The sequence below is a fragment of the Gigantopelta aegis genome, chromosome 6 (assembly GCF_016097555.1).
Source record: "Gigantopelta aegis isolate Gae_Host chromosome 6, Gae_host_genome, whole genome shotgun sequence".
In the NCBI taxonomy this organism is placed as follows: Eukaryota; Metazoa; Mollusca; class Gastropoda; order Neomphalida; family Peltospiridae; genus Gigantopelta; species Gigantopelta aegis.
The window spans coordinates 58,555,855-58,578,911 of NC_054704.1; the positions used below are offsets into that span (position 1 = coordinate 58,555,855).

General features: G+C 39.4%; 1 protein-coding gene and 1 long non-coding RNA gene across 3 annotated transcripts in view; one reads left to right on the top strand and one right to left on the bottom strand.

Moving 5' to 3' along the window:
- The window catches only part of LOC121374287 (holocytochrome c-type synthase-like), a 40,757-nt gene that overhangs the window by 3,462 nt on the left and 14,238 nt on the right, over positions 1–23,057 (top strand). Inside the window, exons 2-5 of one of the 2 annotated variants that reach the window (XM_041501327.1) lie at positions 5,870–5,937; positions 6,940–7,137; positions 17,537–17,687; positions 19,170–19,290. In XM_041501327.1, coding sequence (XP_041357261.1) covers positions 6,949–7,137; positions 17,537–17,687; positions 19,170–19,290 — 461 coding nt within the window. In that variant the 5' untranslated portion in view covers positions 5,870–5,937; positions 6,940–6,948. The remainder of the gene's footprint in view (positions 1–5,869; positions 5,938–6,939; positions 7,138–17,536; positions 17,688–19,169; positions 19,291–23,057) is intronic. The other variant, XM_041501326.1, reaches the window with a different exon arrangement.
- LOC121374288 overlaps positions 17,269–23,057 on the bottom strand; it is a 38,958-nt gene continuing 33,169 nt past the window's right edge. Inside the window, exon 3 of the long non-coding RNA XR_005958220.1 lies at positions 17,269–17,618. This is a non-coding gene — a long non-coding RNA (uncharacterized LOC121374288). The remainder of the gene's footprint in view (positions 17,619–23,057) is intronic.

Sequence of the window (23,057 nt, forward strand, 5' to 3'; positions counted from 1 at the left end):
CCATAAAATAATATAATTAATCACTTTTGACATCTAGCAATTTAAAAAACCCAATTACAATAGTTACCAATGAGAATAAGCATCATATATTATTTTTTGTTTTACTTGAAATATCTTGTCACCAGAACTTCCTTCTTCCTCCATGAATGATTAAATAAAAATAACACTGCATATATATTGTAATTATTTGGTTTTATTCCAAATGTGTTTTATATCAGTATGTGGAGCAAACTACCTGAAAAAGTTGGTTTGAAATTATGATTATAAAATACTAAAGATAAAAGGAACAGGCTCCTAACCTCAGCCTCTACATATTATCTTCATTTGTACAGGCCAGTAGGAACAATATTTGAAGTGGTGGGGTGGGGGGAGGGTATAGTCTTTAGTGAGGGATACAAGCTAGACTTTCATGTTTATTTCATCTTTATTTATATAGAATAAAAAATTTTTACAACATATTTTTGTCTTCAAGTGTGGGTGGGAGAACAAGCCCAGCCGTGGACAGTTTTGGCAGACGTGTAACACGTTTGTATAATGTTTAAAAATACATGGTTTAACCAAATACATTAAAACTTGGAGGATAGCTAGTTAAAGGAAACATGACACGAGACCATATTATAGCTCATGTTAAAAGCAAAATGATATAAAAATAATATACAAATAACTTTATAACAATAAAATACGTGTAGTTAACTTAAAATGAAGAAATTACGCTAATCAGTATCAAAGTACGATTTATGCATATTTATTCGTGAGTGTTCGGGAAAAAAGGGAAGTGACGTCAGAGCCGCTGTACTCTTCCATTGTTGTTAACTGTTTATATATGGAATAAGGGGCTTACGATCTTTTCAGTCCAACAGTGCCGTACTGCGAAGCCTTTGGGTGTAAAAATAAACAGTTTAAACGATCGGGATTGTCTTTTTATGGTTTTCCAAAGGATTGTATCCGAAGAAAGACGTGTGTATTTTATCGCAAAAGAAAAGATTGGACACCAACACCGCATAGTACTTTGGTGTCAGCCTATTTACAGCCCGGAGCCCGAACGTTACCCGGAGACAAAAACAGTACTCGGTTGCGAATGCCGAGGTGTACATTGTACATATTTGGCACAAAGATACACCTCATCATGATGTATTTATATATGTTAAAACAAAAATGTAGAAATGTTTATTTATTTTTTTTTTTTGAAAAAAAAAGATTTTTCATGTTAGGGCTGTAGACCTACATAACAAAATCTGTATTCACCGTCCGAAGAAGGAAACATCAATAAGTAATTAAATATGGCATATACAAACATGGGATTTGGCATGAGGATACATCTCAGTACGATGTATTTAAATATATTTTAAAAAAAACGTGTATAAAACAATAATAATTTTAAATAATGTTTTTAATCTTCAGGCGGAATACGTCACAAAAACGTTCCTCATCTCCCGAAGCCCCAAAGTAACACGAAGTTCAATACAAAATAAACAATGCACCTATATAGTCTATCCCATCCTCCTACAAAAATGTTTTGGTAAATAATTTCAGTTTGGTTTGACGTTATCTTGAAAATTAAAAGTGTTTTTGAAAAAATAAAACCCCCCAAAAACCAACTATTTTTGTGTGCAATTTAGAAAACAGTTGGCTCATAAATAAATAACTTGTAGTAAATTTGATAGTATGAAAAAAAGGCATTCACAGTGGGAATACCTAACATTGATTTGAAAAACCGTAATCGGCCAGTGTGATCCGAATGAGTTTCAAGAATGTTGTTTGTAGATAATTCTTCCATTATTGGTGTGCGCGCCAATGTAAAATGGCTGCGTCCATGATGTCGGTACAAAAGTAGTAATGTTTTAAAATATTTTATTTTACGGAACAGCGTTACGTAACACACTTTTCATTATATATTTTTTAATGTTTTTTTTTTCTCATCAATATCACAACAACAGTGTTTAACGTAGGTAGTTAAAGTTACAGCTATAGTTCTTCCAACAGGGAATGCCTTTTTCCATACCATGGAATTTACTACAAATTATTTATTTCTGAGCTGATTGTTTCTAAATTGCACACACATTTCCAAAACACTTTTACTTTTATTCTTACGTCAAACCAAACTGAAATTATTTACACTTTTTTTTTTTTGTAGGAGGATGGGACAAACTTTAGATGTAAACACATAATGATTATAAATCGAGCTGAAATGCATGCATATCTGCGCTTTCCCAAATTGCAAAACAAACCAAATCAAATCAGTTTATTCATAAATTCATAAACAGCACGTTAAAATTATATTACATCCATAGCATGACTTGTTTGGAAATTGGGAGGGTAGGGGGGGGGGGCTCCAAGCGTTACGTAATATAAAAAAATGTGTGGGGTGTAATAGTGTTAGTGGTCTAGCGTTACAGGGGGAAGGAGGGTGTCTAATTTTATCAAAATAGCGTTACGTAATTTGGTAAATATGAATGGCCCCTTAGGCTGTATTCATTTTCCTTCTTGGATTTGTGATTTTTTGTTATTAAAGTATAAAGTTACAGTTTGTTTTAATAAACGACACCACCGAATCATATTGATTTATTAATTATCGGCTATTGGATGTCAAACATTTGGTTATTTTGACATATAATCTTAGTGAGGAAACCCGCTACATTTTTCCATTAGTAGCAAGGGATATTTTATATGCACCATCCCAGGATAACACATACCATGATCTTTGATATACCAGTCATGGCTGTAACAAGTGTTTTACCACTGGACTAAAATATTCATAATCAAATAAATAAAAAAATTGATTGATGGGTATATATAGTACTTTTTATTCTGGGATTAATTTAGCCTAATCATTGTTAACCAACCAAAAGACGAACAAAGAATGTTAGACTTCTTCCCCACATCTGAAATTAAAATTTCCACTTTTGTGCAACCCAGTTTCCCTTACGGTTCTCTTCGTTGGGGGTTCGGACGCTTGCATAGTATCCATTCTGGCAAGTCAGCTATACCAAGATGAAGTTTAAAGGAAATTCCTTAATGACGTCACCGAGAAATACCCCATCTTTTCTATCTACACTTAATGAGAGTTCCTACTTTTGTTTATGACAAATATTGTAAATCATGACACACTAAGAGAACTTTACAATACCTTTGAAAATCTGTTTTATCTTAAATCTACGACATTTGTATTTTGCTTGTAACTAGCTACGATATGTCCTAGCTAAGATGGCTTCGAAAATACAGACGCAGGCTATAGGATTTAAAATTTCATGAGAAACACTTTTTTTGGTTCCATAACTTGTGATCATGGGAACCCATTAGAAACTGTTTTTAAGTTCTATTGAATAGTCGTAATTGATATAATAATCATGGGAAACAAAATTTAGGTTCCATGATTTTACTGACACACTACCAACACGGTACTGGAAACGATCATTTCAATGAAATCCAAAGGTCTGGAGCCCTACATTATTCACATTACTTCCTTTTTTACTTCAGCATTCTTATAAAGATCTTAGTTAATTTAAACCTGGTACAAAATACTTAAAATTGTATTACATTTTGCTTAATTTTATATTAATTAGAAATTTATAAACATGGGTACAAAAGTTTGTTTTGTTTAACGACACCACTAGAGCACATTGATTTATTAATCATCGGCTTTTGGATGTCAAACATATGGTAATTTTGACACAGTTATAGAGAGGAAAACGCTACATTTTTCCATTAGTAACAAGGGATCTTTTATGTGCACCATCCCACAGACAGGATAGCACATAACCTTTGATAGCCTTTGATATATCAGTCGTGGAGCACTGGCTGTGATAAGAAATAGCCCAATGGGCCAACCGACGGGGATCAGACACATGGGTACGTTTTGGTTGGTACAATTATGGCATGAAAAGGATGTGGTTCTTTCTATGTTCGAAGATTATGAAAACTTGTGGCACCATATTGGAACTATTTCTCAACCGAAATAGTGCAAAAAATGGACACACAATCGAAAAATGTATAACCTACTGTAATTGTTGAATCCCGATTGGTGTAGCGCAGTGGTAAAATGTTTGGCTGATATGCCAAAGTAATCGATCCCCGTCAGTGAGTCTGTAGGGCTATTTCTTGTTCTCGCCAGTACACCATGATTGGTATATATATACTCTTGAAAAAAAGTAGGGGAACCTGAAATATTAATGTTAATATTAACTATTAGACCGAACATACGTTTTGACCACAGACATCCTAGTAAAGAATGTTCAGGTCTGTCCAAAACACATTTCGTAGTTTGCACATGTATCACGCAGTTGCCTCGTACACGTGCGTGGGGTGTCATTCTCGATTTTGACAATTTCCAGGAAGGTCCATTAATCACTGTGGAAAATTATTGCTGTCAATCGTTTTCATTCTGTTGATCATACACTTCTTATTGTTTTGTTTTTAGTCATTTTTATTGTTTGAATTTGCGATCTACTGATAAAAAAACGTCAACTTTCAAATTTCACTTCTGACCCCAATCGTCCTTCAAGATCTTTGGTGGTCATAAAACCTACTGTAATACCGAACTACCGGTTTTAATGTTTTCCCAATTAATTCACTATTATCATATAACCATTCCCCACAGCTAATATACCTTACAATTTTGGCAGTTGTAAATTCTTATTAGAGTTCCCCTACTTTTTTTGAAGAGTATAATAGGCCGTGGTATGTGGTATCCTGTATACGGTTACCGGCCTCGGTGGCGTCGTGGTTAGGCCATCGGTCTACATGCTGATAGGTACTGGGTTCGGATCCCAGTCGAGGCATGGGATTTTTAATCAAGACACCGACTCCAAACCCTGAGTGAGTGCTCTGTAAGGCTCAATGGGTAGGTGTAAACCACTTGCACCGACCAGACATCCATAACTGGTTCAACAAAGGCCATGGTTTGTGCTATCCTGCCTGTGGGAAGCGCAAATAAAAGATCCCTTGCTGCTAATCTGAAAGAATAGCCCATGTAGTGGCGACAGCCGGTTTCCTCTCAAAATCTGTGTGGTCCTTAACCATATGTCTGATGCCATATAACCGTAAATAAAATGCGTTGAGTGCGTCGTTAAATAAAACATTTCTTTCTTTTTTTTCCTGTCTGTGGGATAGTGCATATAAAAAATCCCTTGCAAAAAAAAAAGAGAAACATAGATGGGGTTTCCTCTAAGACTATATGTCAGAATTACAAAATTTTTGACATCCAGTAAATAAAAGTATTCTAGTGGTGTCGTTAAAGTGACAGACCCTAGTTTTTAAACACTACAATATCAGGGTTCGAATTTTAGCACAGCAGTGCCGTAGTTGCCCTTCTTACTTGCCGTTATGCCCCAAAAATATTATGGTGTCGACGGCAAGAAAAATGCTGTGGTGCTCAAGCTTGTTTGCCACTGTCCCCTTCCCATGATGCATTCCATGTTTGATATGTATTCTTCCTTGTTCCATGGGGGACGGGACGTAGCCAAGTGGTAAATCGTTCACTTGATGCGCGATTGGTCTAGAATCAATCCCCGTCGGTGGTCCTATTGGGCTATTTCTCACTAAAGCCAGTGCACCATGACTGTGGTATGTGTTATCCTGTCTGTGGAACGGTGCATATAAAAGATCCCTTGCTGCTAATCGAAAAGAGGCCCATGAAGTGACGACAGCGGGTTTCCTCTTTCAATATCAGTGTGGTTCTTAACCATATGCCCGACGCCATATAACTGTAAATAAAATATGTTGAGTGTGTCGTTAAAACATTTCCTTCCTTCCTTGTCCCATAGCATTGTTTTACTGATCATGTCAAATAAAAAGTGTGAAAACACCCATATTTTTTGGAAGTTTTCTTTAAAATTTATTTGCGTTACAACTTCCGTCAACAACAACCCAGGAGGCTACACTGCAAGAGTCCGCATCATGAACACATTGGTATGTGTGATCACGTTATCGTGGAACAAGGTCAGCCCCAAGTTAAGTCATCTAACGTTTTGCTAACGTTTGCGATTTATTTCATTAAAGCGCTTAAACCAGTCTAACAGTCGATTTTCTGCTCTGCCCAGTATATTCTTTATGTTAATTAGTTACTGCCTTTATTTATAGTTTATAGTCGTCTTGTATTAACTTGATTGAAATAGTCCCAAACTCTGAAAGAAACTAATCCCAATTCTGATGAAAGAGTAATTACCCCAAATGAAAAGGTAACGTCAGATTATATAAAAATTAAAATTAAATTATACTCCCGATATATTGCAACTACAGAATCCCACATGCATGCACGTGCACATGCCAGGATCCAGTTTATTATTTTGTTGAACATGGAAATGCCCCTGTAAGGGAGAATTAAAAAAAGAAAAGAACAGGAGCTTAGCTCGGCAACAGCAAACTTGTTTAAGCATGAGTGCTTCAAATAAAGTTAGTTTTGTAACACTTGGTGTGCCCCCAAAATGAAATTTGACCCCTGCAACATATTTTCACTATTAAATCCTTTTTACAATAAACCAGTCCTTATAGTTCGCCCGCGTATACTAATGAAACACGATTTTCGTGTGGGTGAAAAAATGCTCGCTAAATGCTAATATCACTAAATTATTTACTCAAAATTACCATGAATTTGTAAACTGAGACTAGTGAGAGTAAAATTTGCTCTCCTACATGATTTCAAGAAGGCAATTTATTCCTCACCATTGATTTTCACAGGATTGTTTTCTTTGTAGGTAATTTGTCATTTAATCTTTTCATATTTAGTTAGTATTAAATCATTCAAAACATCTGTCACCAATTGTTAATTTAATTATGCATGTACCATTTCACTTTTGATATTTTTTTATCACCAGGTTACTGCTGGGTTAAATTTGTTTTCTTAGATTAATTTATAAATGTAAATTTGTGGAAGCACCTGTGCTTTTGTAGCAATACAAAATATTTAGATTTTTAAGTTCCACGCAATTCATATTATTGTAGATTTAAATTATGGGTGGAGCAGCTTCAAGTCCAAGTACTCCTCATTCGGACCAGAGTGGTGATCCTAATATGGCCAAGCCTATCCCTAGCGAGTGCCCAATGCATAGTGGTAATGAACCAGCAAAGTTTGTTCCTGTTCCCAGTGAATGCCCAATGAGACAGACGGAAGAATCAAGTGAAATAAATATGGAGAATATGGTAATGACTTATCAATACTTGGTGAGACAACTGAATATTACAGAGCTGTTGAGTATCATCATTCATCTTGAACCGTTTTATTTGCGACTCTATGCTTTTCTCTGTATTGCATTTCTGTTCATCTAAAAGAAAAACCTATCTGACTGTAAGTTGATCTTGACTATGTGAACATTAAATGGTTATTATCATTGTGCTGAGTTATGTCTGCAAGAATATGGTAACCTGATGCTTCTGGATACTATAGCCTCTATTAGAAACATACTTATCTGCCCTTAATTTGCATATCGCTAAGCAGCCCCAAATCAGCCACTAAATGACTTTCGGCGCGTTCACGCTCTGGTCGCTTGCAACAAAGGCCCTTTGTTACTACTGAATTGTGGACTTGTTCTTTTATTTTTTGAAGTTAAAGTTTTATATTACTATTATTGTTTGTCAGATTGTGTGCAATCTCCTTCTTTTACAGAAAAGAAAATGTACAATATGTTTTTTGCTCAACAGAAATACTTACGAACACGTCTTTCATAGAACAATGAATGTGCATCAAGGCTTGTCCGATCAGTCTGTCTTCTCACATGGTATTTCGTAAATAGGTTTTGACACGCCGTAGTCAAAAGAAAGCCCCCCCAAAATAATACAAATGTGATTAATGTTTTCCACTGTTTCGGCACTGTATATCACTTTTTTTTATTAAGGTAGCAGCAACGATGGTTTTTATATTTATATATATATGGCCGTTAGGAACAACCGTTAGGCTTTCAGGAAACGTTGTTTCGGAGTTTTGTGGAATTTTTGAATGCTTTGCCTCATTTGGGATCATTGATTTCACGGACGGGACCGTCGGTTGCAGCTCCCATTCCTCCCCACCCCTGTTTTTCCGCCAAAACAAGCAGAAACTGCGTCTCGACAGCAGGTTGACGATGCAGTTAGGGATTGTTGTTCGGTTCCTATTGTTTCTGTCTCGGGGCATCTCGAGTAGGGGGAGGAGTCCATGTCGATTTTAGGGATCCAATGGACAGTGACCTGGCTTCAGAGGATGCGTCGGTTGGACCGGATTCTGTCGCTGACCCAGCTCTCTCACGAACATCCGTCGGTCGTTCCCACTAGTGTGCGAGCCGCTTGTTCCCCATTGCCGCATGTGTCATTGCCAGTGGCGGATCTGGAATCGTTCGAATGGCTGGCTAAGTCGATGTTCCAGGTTAATAACTATTTAGGTACGTTCCTGTTTGGCTTGGATAAGGCTGTCGAGAGCCTTCCCGCGATGGCGAAAGGCTGTTTGGAGGCTGCGTCAAAAGCCTCTAAGCATATCGCTCAGTTATCTGAGTGCATCAAACGTTGCGAAGACGTTTTTTCGTACACGTTCGTTACGGGAAAACTTACTTTTCGGTCCGGATTTTAATATTGTCCTAGACACGGATTTGTCACGACCAGTCCCGAACACTCAACCCACAACCTCTGGTAAACGTCGGTCGACGTTTTCGGGGTTTAAGCCGCCTCCTGTGAAAAAGGCTGCTTTTTTACAATCTGCTCAGATCCCTAGGCAACCAGGTAACAACCTGTCTTCCGCTAAGCGAGGACGCAAACGTCGTACTGCGTTCCATTCTCATTCCACCAAAGGTGTTCCGCATACGGGTGGTAAGCGGTTTGGGTGAGGGTACGTGAACGATCGGCAGTTGCTTTCGGAGGGGGCAGGCTCCGTCGTTTCCTTCGAAATTGGTGCAAGCTGCCGGGTCTCGACCCCTGGGTTCTGTCGGTCGTTCGACACCGTTACAAAATACCCTTTTCTTCCAGCCCCCCTCTTACTTTCACTCCAAGAATGCCGCCGTTACTGTCCGAGGATCAGCACGTTTTAGTGGAGAGTATGATTGCCGAGTTTCTCGACAAAGGGGCCATCCAGAGAGTCAGTCTGGACACTCCGGGATTTTATTCTCATCTTTTCTTTGCCCAGAAGGAAAATGGGGAATGGAGACCAATCCTAAATTTGAAGCCACTGAATGTTCCTTTCATGAAAATGGAAACGGTTCATTCGGCCCGGAACCTGCTTCAAATTGGGGAGTGGGCTGCGTCTATCGATCTAAAAAAACGTATACCTCCATGTCCCGGTGCACAAGGCATTTTGGAAGTTTCTGCGCTTCCTTTTCGACGGGAAAGCGTACAAGTTTCGTGTGCTCCTGTTCGGGTTGGTGACGAGTCCCCATGCTTTTACACATGTGGTAAAAGCGGTGGTAGGTCATGTTCATTCGTTAGGGGTTCGAATGCATACCTATCTGGACGATTGGTTGATCCCAGCTTCGTCGCTACAGGAATGTCAGACCAATGTCGGGTTGGTTTTGGACACGATCCTCCAATTGGGTTTTATTCCCATTTGGATGAAATCAGAATTGACGCCGGCTCAGATTTTCACATATCTCAGAGTGGTCTTCGATCTTGTGGTAGCGTCGGTTCGTCCCACCGATACGCATATCCACAATTTTCAAACGTCGGTGCGACGTTTGATGGGGGAGCAAGTACTACGGTATGATCTCTCCACGTGGTGTTGGGCCACCTCGAATCTCTGGCCTCATTGATCGTGCGGTTCAGACGATATCAAAGACCACTCCATTGGCATTTGTCCCCACGGTGGGACGGTCAGAATTGGGACACGATAGTGCCTCTGGGCCCATGGTTCACTCGTCCGATACAGGAGTGCCTGTCGATCAAGTGCATGTCCCTATCGGTTCCGTTGCACCCACCTGCTCTGGATCTGATCCTTTTCACGGATGCATCGCTGCACGGGTATGGGGCGCATCTCTTGGATCAACACATTTCAGGGGTATGGAATCTCTCCGAGAGGAAGCTTCATATCAACTGTTTGGAGATGGAGGCAGTGCATCGTGCCTGTCTTCAGTTCCAGTGTGTTCTTCGACACCATCGAATTCTGTTGAGATACGACAATACGTCGGTAGTGGCATATCTCAATCGTTGGGGTGGAACCAAATCGGAGACTTTGGGTCGCAAAGCTCTTGCGATTTTGGAATTCTGCAACCAACTAGGGACGACTCTGTGGGCGAAACACATTCCTTCTTCGGTGAATATGTTAGCCGATGGCCTCAGTCGACATACCCCTGTTCAGATGGAGTGGATGTTGAACAAAGAGGTGGTCGCAGCGGTTCTCCATGTTTGGGGCAGTCCACAGGTGGACATGTTTGCCACACGGTTGAACAACCAATTGCCGGTGTTCATGTCCCCGGTACCGGACACATTGGCGTTGGAGTACGACGCGTTGAGTATGGATTGGACAGGACTGGATTTTTATGCCTTCCCTCCTCCTGTCTTACTCGGCAAGGTGTTGACCAAAGTGGTCCAGGAATCTTGTCACGTGATGTTGATTGCTCCTCTGTGGGTGGCGCAGCCCTGGTTTCCACAGCTCCTGTCACTGTTAGTGGCAATCCCGTTCCGGTTACCAGCGTTGCCCGATCTACTCGGCCAGCGACTGAGTCAGACAGTGTGGCATCCGAAGCTGGAGGTCTTCCGGCTTCACGCGTGGAGGTTATCAGGGCTTCCTTGCGATGCAGAGGTTTTTCGACAAGAATTGTGCATCTCGTCTCTTCAGCAAAGTGCAATTCTACCGAGTCGGTTTATCAGTGTCACTGGCGTGTGTGGGTTCGTTGGGCGAACGCACAGGATTTCGATCCCTTATCACCTACTGTCAACGATTTAGCGGAGTACTTTCTGGTGTTGGTCCAAGAAAGGAAACTTAAAAGTCACGACAGTAAAAAGTCACAGAGCTGCGATTTTCACTACTCTTAAACAGTGTGGATGTCGTGACCTTTCTACGAACTTGGTGTTGCATGATTTACAACTCGGATAGACTTCTTTGCCCGGTGAGAGCACTGAAGTATTATTTGGAGCGTATGAAAAACCGGCGGCGTGGTAAAAAGAGATTGTTTATTTCTTATACCATTAGGCCTGGTGATGTCACAAAAAATGCCTTGTCTCGATGGATAGCAGCTACCATCAAGCTAGCATATGAGATGGCGGGTGATCATGTGTTACGGAATTTCTCTGTTAAACCACATGAAATCCGAGCCATTTCTGCTTCCCTGAATTTTCATGACTCTTTAGATATTATAAAGGTCATGAATGCAGGGGTTTGGAAAGGACGGCACACTTTTGACTGTTTTTATTTCCGGGATATGGCGGTTGGTCCTGACGGTACGCCCAGGATCCAGACCGTCATTGCGGCTCAACACGTCGTGTCTGTGCGCAGGGCTACGGAAAGGGGTCAACCTCTTTTCAGTCTGACTGCCATTGATTCACGCTTCGGACATGTTTAACACTCCACCCTTTTCTGAGGGATGGGGTTTTTGTAGTGTTGTCTACTGTTTCCTCTCCCTGGGGAGATGTTTTTCCTCCCTTTCATGGGGATGAGTTTTTTCTTTTGGGAAGCCCCTTTTTATTCCCAAAAGTTTTTGGACTCCTTGTTACCATATGTTGTGGTTCGTCCTATCTCCATATCATTACTTCAAAGGAGCTTTTTGGGTATGGGCAAGTCCTCTGTTTTCTTACCTCCTCCCATTAATGTTGAATTCACAGCTCTAACAGTGTCATTGCACGTCCGTTATAGCATATTTGTTGTGCTAGCACAGTAAGTTGAATAAGACTATGAGAATTTTTTTTTCTAATTTTCATTATTATTCATACTTACCTAGTGCTAGTACAACAAACTATACAAACAAACCCACCCACCCCTATGAGGCTTTCCCTCGGTGGGTTTGGGTGGACCGAGAATGAAGTTACAGGTAGCCCGTGCAAGGATAGCATTGCGCATATCCGGCAAGGGACAGAATTCTGCAGTGTGTAGGTATGACTCAGGTTGAATAGCATATTTGTTGTGCTAGCACTAGGTAAGTATGAATAATAATGAAAATTAGAAACAAATTTTCTAATTTTTATATATATACTGAACAAAATAAGAAACTTCCGCTAACTTTGCTTGAACATAACTTGATGAAAACAAACCGGGGGAATAATTGTTATATATGCGTTTAAAGAGTGTTCCATGATGCATCGTTTGGTGCAAAAATCATGGCCATAGGTTAACAGAAACTGGGAGAAATTTTGACCAAGTGTGGTAGGGGTTAAAAAAAAAAAAAAACCCACTTAATAACTGGTATGACCACCTCTTGAATTGACCACTGCAGTACATCGCAGGCGCATAGAATTGACTAAAGTGTTGATTTCTGCCTGTGGAATATTGTTCCATTCCCGAATGAGCGCTTGACGAAGTTCGTTGACGTTAGCGGGTGTGTTGGGACGACGCCTCAATCGTCTGTCCAGACTATCCCAGACATGCTCGATGGGGTTGAGATCAGGGGCCTAATTCACAAAGGTCTCTTAGGCTCTGCTAGACAACAAAGCATCTTCTTTGCAAGTCTGTCAGCATTGCACTGCGAGATCGCAAAGTTGTGAGAGTTTAGTGAATTAGGCCCCAGGACTTTTAGCGGGCCAGTCATCAATGAAATCAATGTTATTTGTCCTAAGACAATTTACAGTATCTCTAGCTGTATGAGAGGTGGCATTATCATGCTGAAAAATCGAGATGTTGGCATTGTTATGGAACAGAGGAATGACGTGATGAGCGAGAATGTCATCGCGGTAACGTTGAGCATTTAAATTGCCATCAATGACGACTAGTGGTGAACGATAACCATGGGCAATAGCTGCCCAGGCCATGACAGAACCCCCACCCCCGAAACGATCTCGTTCAAGAACACAACAGTCAGCATAGCGTTCATTTCTCCTACGGTAGACGCGCACCCTGCCATCACCATGTTGTAAAGAAAATCTGGATTCATCCGAAAAAAGAACAGTATTCCAGCGTCACCGTATCCAACGAGTGTGTACACGTGCCCAATTAAGATGATTTAGACGATGACGTTGCGTTAAAACGCATCCGACGTAAGGACGTCGTGCATGTAAACCATTCTCCTTCAGACGATTACGAACAGTTTGCCCACTGATTCGGTTATTATGAAGCCCAGGTGTGTTAGCAGCAGTAGCAGTGGCAGTTTGGAATCGATTGCGCAATTGTAGCACGACGTGGCAAGTCGTTGGTGCTTCCTGTCGTTCGCAATCTTACGCGAAGATTTCGTATCGCTCGACTAGAACTCCCAACATGCCTTGCAATGTCTTCTGTCAACATGCCAGCATCAAGCAAGCCAATCGCCCGTTCGTGTAAATTATTGGGTATTCTTGTCAGTAAGACAAGTAAAACAAATTGACCGAATACTACGCGGGACATGTCGAACCATGCATGCACGTGCAAATTGAATTTCACGTTGTCGACGATTAACAGTGCAAAAATAATCGATAAAATTCATGAATCCTGATAATACAGCTCAAGGCTAATACTACCTATATAATTTCATTACACAATGAATTCTTTAACACAACAAATACTATATGTACAAATCGGAAGTTTCTTTTTTGTTCAGTATATATACACACACACACACACACACACACACACACACACACACACTCATAAATATATATATACTCTTCAAAAGAAGAAACGCAAAACCACATTGTCGTAACATTTGGAGAATTGATTTAATTATTGAATGGTGAGTCCGATAATTACCAAATGTTGCAGGATTGTTCACAATTCACTCTAGTCCATTGTGAGTAAGTGATAGGACACACCACCAAGGTCAAGGTCATCTGGAGTCAATACCGGGTGTGGCCTCCGCGTGTGTTGACAACTGCCTGGCACCGCCTGCCCATTGAAGCAACCAGAGTACGGATGACGTCCCGGGGGATGGTGGCCCACTCGGCCTGCAAGGCTGCTGCCAGCTCGGGCAGGGTCTGGGGCTGTGGTTGTCGCTGTCGGAGGCGTCGGTCCAACTCGTCCCATAGATGCTCAATTGGGTTCAAATCCGGTGATATCGATGGCCAAGGAAGGACATTAATGTTGTTGTTCTGTAGGAAAGCCGTTGTGAGACGTGCTGTGTGAGGTCTGGCGTTGTCATGTTGGAACACTGCGTTGGCGTTGGCCATAACTGGAACGATGTGTGGCCGGAGGATCTGGTCAATGTAGCCCTGTGCATTCAGGTTGCCCTGCACGTGGACCAGGTCAGTTCTACCAGTGTGTGAGATGGCTGCCCACACCATGACACTATCCCCGCCGAATCTGTCCACTTCCTGCACGCAGTTTGCCGCATAACGTTCACCACGACGCCTAAACACGCGACATCTTCCATCATGACGTCGGAGCAGAAATCGGGACTCGTCACTGAACCACACCTGTCTCCATCGCAGTTGAGGCCATTGTCGATGAATCTGGCACCACTGCAGTCGGAGTCGACGGTGTTGTGGTGTTAAGATGACACCTCGAACTGGACGTCTGGCACGAATTCCTACCTCACGTAGGCGGTTCCGTACGGTCTGGTCGGATATCCTGCGCAAACCTGGTATTGCTGCGGCTGTGGAGGTGGCAGTAGTCAATCGTTCCCGAAGGTGGCGTACCCGGATGTAGCGGTCCTGCCCGGGGGTAGTGACCCGTGGTCGACCGGATCTAGGGAGGTCACGTGTTGATCCATGTTGCTGGTAACGGTCCCACAGTCTGGAGATGGTGCTTGGGGACACATGGAATGCCCTGGCAACGGCCGTTCTGGATTCGCCTGCATCTAGTCGGCCGATGGCATTGTTTCTCTGCGGTTCACTGAGACTTGGCATGTCCTGGATTGTCAACTGTCGGCCAGATACAGAGGCCAGGCAAGCGAACACCCTGCACTTTTATACTGTCGGTGTTCATGTTGCACGTGCAGACAACGCACGTGCAGTGGTGACATGGTTTGCACGTGGCTGCGTTTTTGCGAATATTCACATTTTGGAACTTTATTGTACAGTAGCTGCGTTTTATCGAATGTAACCGTGGGAATGTGTTTGGGACATGCAATGACCTTATATTCACAAAGCATGAACCGGTAGGAAACATAAAATCGGAGTTATAACCCATTTGTACCCTTTTGCGTTTCTTTTTTTGAAGAGTATATATATTATATCGTACCGTCATACAATTTCGATCGACATATTATGTTTTCGATACTTTGTTTATAACTGCATGTATCGCGAGATATTACGTCACTATCAGCCTGAACATAAACAACGAAGTGTCTTTTTTCCTCACAATATTAAAAATGCTTCAAGTCAAGCTTGCCAACTTTATGTTTTAATTATAATACCATATATAGTGTGCATGTTATCGGTTTTTCATAATGCAATATTTTGGTACTAATGAAATGCCTCACATAGCGAAATCCAAGTATTACAAATCCCTGCAAAGTTATCGTCTGCAACACGGACATCTGACCTGCCAAAGTTAGAGGATATACTACGTGATCATTACACTGAACAATAAAATTTATGGAAGGCTGGTTGGGTTAACTCTTATGTCATTCACAGCAAAGTTCTTTTAGATAATTTCTGCTGGGGCCATGTTTACATGTACATTTACATTTACTACAAACAAAGGTGGTTTAGTGGAATTAGATTTTTTGAAAATATATAGTTCTGTATCTCTGTTAGAGTACTTAAGTTGACAATCTAAATTTTGGTGTCGTTGATACGTATAACAAGAGGATTAGACATTAGTCTATGACGAAAACATAATGTAAATATGTTTTAAGTGAACACTGTCTATTGGTCTGAAGATTATTCAATATTTTTTACAAGTTACAAACATTTTATGATTTTATTTTCAAATGAAGATTTTGATGTAAATTATTGCACGGAGTATAGACCCTCACTGCCATAACAAGGACAAAAATAGACAGCCAATGAAAGTATTGAAAATATGACGTTTGTAAAAATATAATGGTAACACCTGTACGACTTAGCAGCTAGTGTTTATGGAGGAAAACTTGGCGTTCATGGGAAATTATCACTTTTTTTCACAATAAACTAATGTGACTTGAGAAAGGTAAAATATTATTGTATATACGAAGTATTGTTTTTATTATATTTTAATTTTTTGCTTATCGTATCGAAAACATATGACGCCAGGATATATATACATACACACACACGTGCGTGCATGCACCGCCACCTTCCTACTCCACTGGTATATGCATATAGATAAAACCTTTTTTTTAAATGTGCGTATTCGTCTGGGTTATGCTTTTGGTTGTGCATGTGTACTGGTGTGTGGGCTTGTTTTGTAGACCATTGTTTATTTGAGGCAGATTTGTTGTTGCTGAGGTTTTCTTTGGGGGGAGATAAAATTGTTGAGGGGTGGGTGTTTTTTAAATATTAGGTTTTTTGTTTTGCCTGCCACTTACGCTTATAATCATACATAGGCCTACAACAATGTCTTCATTTTAACATGTTGGGCATCTACCTACCTTAAATAATCGGCATTCAAGACTAACATAAATATGTTTATACAAATATATAAGGTTAAATTATATATTTAGCTGTTATTGCTGCAAAATATATAATGCTATATATATAGGCCTAATTGATTTGTTGCAAACAAAATATTTAGTCAAACAGGCGTGTGTGCAGGAAATTGTGTAGAGGAAGACTGAACTGGCTAGTGGTGTTTTTAGGGGAGGGGTCGGGTAATGCATCCCCGGAAATACATTGAAAACAACAAACATAATATAGCACATGGGGAAGAGGACTGGTCTGATCGGAATATTACATATAGTCCGTCCCATCCTCCTACAAAAATGCTTTGTTGTTTTTGTAAATAATTTAAGTTTGGTTTGACATAAAAATAAAAATAAACGTGTTTTGGAAATAACAAAAAATATACTTTGTGTGTAATTTAGAAAACAAGTGGCTTAGAAATAAATAACTTGTAATTCCATCATGAGTATGAAAAAAGTATTCTCCATGGGGCGCACTATAAACATGTTTCTATTATCTATTACAACTGTGTTACTGTCACACACACAATTCATTAAAACTGCATGTTTGTATGTTTAAATAAAATTATGATAATTAATGTGAGGCGAGATTGCAGCTTTGAAAAAAAAAAAAACATTCCATGCAAGAAAACCAAAACAATCAGGGTGGGTGACAGCTCGCTAGATTCATCCTATATTTAACACATGGTCAGTTATAACAAAACACAATTTCATCAGCTTAATTTTTACCTGTATCATTCTTTATTTTTGAAACATAGGTGGGGACATTTATGATGCCACGGACTGGCATGCATAAATCTCAGCTGAAAATGAACAAACAACTGTGGTCATCAGCTATTCTTGCTTTAATTGGAATGCGCCGGAAGTGGTTAGGCGGACGTAACTCTGGCTATCTTTTCTCGCAAATTTCTAATAGAGGCTATTAACCACAATTGTTTTGACATGTACTACCACTGTGTAATGGGATTTCACTCTGCATTTCACAGATGCCACCACCAAATCAGCGTCCATCTCCAGATCAACCATATCCACTTCCAGTTGAAAGGCAGCTTTCCCGGATACCGAAGGCTGGAAAAGAGAATGAGTTTTGGGTGTATCCTTCACAGCAAATGTTTTGGAATGCTATGCTTAGAAAAGGTGTGTATCATGAACGTTATTGCAGTAATTATATTTATGGTCCCAAGTAGTTTGCACCAGATTCATTGTTTTTAATAAATTATTTTATCTTGCTCTCTAACTTAAATTATGGAGAGCCATTTAAGATTAATTACCCTATTGAGCATTGATATTTAATACTTTTAAAAACAAAATTCACATGCTATGGGGAGCTTGTAGTAGTCTCATGGGAGTGAAGAAAGAAATGTTTTATTTAACGACACGCTCAACACATTTTTATTTACGGATATATGGAGTCAGACATATGGTTACGGACCACAGATTTTTGAGAGGAAACCCACTGTCGCCACTACATGGGCTACTCTTTCCGATTAGCAAGGGATCTTTTATTTGCGCTTCCTACAGGCAGGATAGCACAAACCATGGCCTTTGTTGAACCAGTTATGGATCACTGGTCGGTGCAAGTGGTTTACACCTACCCATTGAGCCTTGCGGAGCACTCACTCAGGGTTTGGAGCCGGGGTCTGGATTAAAAATCCCATGCCTCGACTGGGATCTGAACCCAGTACCTACCAGCCTGTAGACCGATGGCCTAACCACGACGCCACCGAGGCCGGTCTCATGGGAGTGATGGGGAGCCAGAGTGATAGCTCCTCTTAAATGGGGAGATCTGTACAAGCTATGACATTCTTCTGTTCATGTTGTATATTTTACAATAATCCTTTTTATACGCCCGTCTATGATGGGTCGTATTATGGTATGGCGCTGTCTGTCCATCCACTGTACATCCATATGTTAACTTTTTCTTGCCTGGACCATATTTTACATACAGACGCATACAGAACCATCAAACCTCACATGTAGCAACAACTTGGGATGGCAGTGTGTCGTGTACTATTTATAGGTGGTTGTTACCTACTTTTTATGGTCTACTGCACATAACAGTAAATCCTTGTCCGGACCATATCTTGCATACAGATGCATACAGGACCATCAAACCCTATATGTAGGAACAACTTGGGATGGCGGTGTGTCGTGTACTATTACTAGGTCACTGTGAGGTTCTGTATTGTTAACATTACCAACATAAACTGTTTCTCTGCCAATATGAATGTGTCACCAGAGTACTTATGCTAAACAAAATTTCCCTTTCTAATAAAGAACAATAACTTCATTAATCAGACAGCACCTTCTTCAATGGATACACTATCATCAGTAGTTGGTCCAAAACAAATGGTTCATCCATCCCATTGCAAACGTTTCACATAATTAAGAGTTGAATCGTACCCGTAACATATTCATTAATAACTGGTTTTCTATCAAACTCCGGACAGGCGTATCGTATACCTCACCGGTACTCTTTGTTTTTTGTTTCATATGCAAAAAATATTTTTTATAAAAGTATATATATATATATATATATATATACTGGTACCTGTTTTGGTCTTTGCTATGTTTAATTTATCTTTAACTTGGAACTCAACTATAATAAACTATTTGTAGGTTGGCGTTGGAAAGAATCTGATATAGAACAAACTGACATGGAAAACATCATTAAAATTCACAATGCTAACAATGATCAAGCGTGGGATGAAGTTCTCAAGTGGGAGGCGCTGCATGCCAAGTAAGGTTTACATAGTTTTAAATTGTTTTATCCCTCAGGAATTATAAAAGAAATAAAGGATAAAGAATTTTTTTTGTTTTGTTTTTTATCCCAGTGCCCCCTTTCCTTTCTCTCATTTGAATTCCATCTCATTCAGGGCTTCTAGAATTTTTATACAATCCACTAGCCATGGGATCAGTGATTTAAAAAATGTACCTGCCATGATTAAAAAATCACTAGCCCTACTTTAAGTTTATACAATTTTACTAAATAATAGTAATAATCAGATATGTCACCTAAAGAGGGAGATGAGAGTTTAAAAACACTAACATTGTGGGTTTCGGGTGGGGGCAAAACTAGCCCAACATTGAATATCACTAGCCATAGGAGTGGGGCTACCATAATCTAGAAGCCCTGTCATTTTTTCCTGATCTGGCAACTCCTATCTATCAACTGCCGGCGGCTATATACATGACAAATAATAAAAACTATTTACATGGCAAATAATAAAAACTATTTTATTTCATGACGAAAATAACCGCGAATATGCTGAAATAAAATAAGAAACAGTCGGAACATGAACTCACCATTTATTATTATTATTATTATTAGGCGCGTGTGCAAATTATTTTGACTGGTTCGCAAAGTGGTATTTCGGTTTTAATGTATAGCATAAAAAAAACTGTACTGTTGCATGTTTTGTCGTCCAAAGGTTGGCTAATTATTACTTAACCCAGTTGAATCCAGTTAGCCTGCCATTTGTGCGTGTGTGCACACACGTTAATCTTGCATTTTTATAGCCAAAACTCCTCCAGATAAAACACCACCCCTCCACCGCAAAAAGGTAGTAGTAGGCTAATAATAATAATAATAATAATAGTAGTAGTAGTAGTAGGAATAATATTTGTATATTATTATTATTATTATTATTATTATTATTAAATGTATTATAATGTTGGTAAAATCACTTTGCAGTGGGTGGGGGCGGTTGTTACAGAAACGTTACATAAATTTAGAGGGGGGCCCAGGAGTGGTCTCAGCTTTACTAGTAGCCTATTAAAAAAATTTATTTTGAGTTTTATTGCCCCTTGCAATTTTGAGCATTTGAAATGTGACTAAATACAGCAAAATAACCTGTATTTTGTATTTTATTTGTACAAAATTAATTACTCTTATCATTACTGTATGATTTTCTTAACCCTAAGCCTAAACTTAACACATTTTCTTTCTGGGGGAGGCCCCCTCATACCACGTTGACTGTGGTTGCATTCAGTTCCATATTACCATACCCAAAAATTTCTTTCTGGCAGAAACACTGAGTACTTAGTATGTACCGGGTATTCCTCCTGTTCCAGATGGTTCGGTAATATGGATCAATCAAATACATGTACTTATTTACCGCCTATATATAGTCACATCGTATATAAACACCGTCTAGTTCAGAGTATTCTTTAAAAATGTAACAATTCCTATCCCAAGTCAGCTGTTATGGCATATTTTGCATAAAATGAATTTGACAAGGTGAAAAATGAAGGTGTTTGTGATCCAGATGTTTAGAGTTTTTCGCGTACGATTAACGATAAATTTACCTATAGATACAAGGCCTACGGTAACTAGTCGGGATTGTCGATGTTTAACATGCTTCTGTTACTAAAATAAATTAACGTATAATCTTATTATCATTCAGTACATGTTTTTATTATATTTTAATAACTTATTTTAATTTTTAATTTTTTTTTCTATTTACCCTACATCGCAGAGGACGGTCAAGCGTTCTCGTTACACGAGACGGTCAAGTGTTCTCGTTACACGAGCTTGGTAAATCGTTTTGACACTGCGGTTATTCAGGGAATGCCCGTCACGTGATTCAAAATAATACGTCACACCTCTGCTCTTCAAATAGCCATTCTTTTTCTCAGAATTATGGACCGTACCCATAATTAAATTATTTTTATAAAATATCAATAATAAGTGTGATATGGTGGTTATGTAGATGGTTCAATAAAGTATTTTTAGGTACAAATCAAATGTATATATTGTCATATAATACCTTGTTGGGTCAATAATTAGGTCAACCATCTGTGAGAGAGCGCGTTTAAAATATGTTAAAGGCGCTGTGCCAAGTTTTCAGCCATTGTAAAATCTTTTCAACTAACATTTTGAACAATTAAAATTACATGTGGGCAATTCCGTGGTGTCAGACGTACATTTCAAACACTTCAGCCAAGCAATACATAAATGTACAAACAGTTCCTCAACTTTTTATTGTTATACATTGTAAGCACCAACTAGGGCACCATTGTCATTAAGTGTACAGTGAAAGATATACATGGTGTCGGACATATGCACACAAACTGCAATTTTTCACCCACACATGGTTATGTCTAAATCTCTGTGATCTGTGAGGGCATATTGGAAATATTGTGTCCTATTCCTATTGTGTAGATGTTTATTTGTATATCAGATGTAAAGCATTGTATTTTTATCACACTAAAAAAATACAGACGAACATGCTTGGTGTCGGACGTACATTTTTTGGTGTCGAGTGTAGTCATGTAAAATACAACTTTACAAGTTTTGAAAAACAGTCATTATATTTAACAAACAAGATGATATTAAAACTAAAAACACAGTTTGAGCTAGGATTTATTATTTTTGTTTGAAGAAAATATAAAACAGTTACCAGGTGCATCATAGGAGGCGGTTCAGAGAGGGTGAGGATGAAACACCCCCACCCCCAAACACACACACACACACACACACACACACACACACACACACACACACACACACACACCTGTTGGCCATGTGTTTTCTTTAAAGCAGTTTTTTGTTTTGAAAAACCCCTTAAATATTAGCCATAAACTTCACTAGTTCATTATCAAAATGAACCCCCTTCGAAAATTCAAGGTAACACCCATGACTATATGGGGTGTGGGTGGGGGGGGGGGGGCCCAGGGCAGTTACCTTGTGACTAGTGTGCATGTACAACTGACGATTGGCACAAGAAAAATTTCCACTACCTACATGTATGACTGAGAAGACCGCACCAAATTTTAATTATTCTAAAGATAAGATGGGGGTAACTAGCTGTGGAAGCACCCACCCCACCCCCATGACTAGGGACCTGAACATGGTGCAAGTAACATATTTTAATATATTTGCATATATTTGTGATAAGTAACTTTTTATGTATTGATTTGACACATAATCTCTGTATAATTAACTCAAGAATATCAAAATAGTAAAGTTTTGCCACTACTTGTAAAAGTGTTTTCCCCAAATGTGACATCACATTTAACATATTGGTTGTGATCCTCTAAAAAGTTTCCAATTTGTAAAATTCTGGCAGTAAATGCAATTACTGGGTTTGTTATTTTTTTTATGGAGATGTTATAGTTACCTCATCCTTTTATGAGAGATTCGTCTAGTTTAGTAATATGTTGCTCAGCTTGATAATTACCATGTAGATAATAAATATGTTGGCATGATTTTATAGTGACGGGTAGGCTACCCATACGTGAGGTGGGTACCCACACTATCTTTTGAGTCATGTTAAGAAGCAACAGACGAATATATATATACTCTTCAAAAAAAGAAACGCAAAAGGGTACAAATGGGTTATAACTCCGATTTTATGTTTCCTACCGGTTCATGCTTTGTGAATATAAGGTCATTGCATGTCCCAAACACATTCCCACGGTTACATTTGATAAAACGCAGCTACTGTACAATAAAGTTCCAAAATGTGAATATTCGCAAAAACGCAGCCACGTGCAAACCATGTC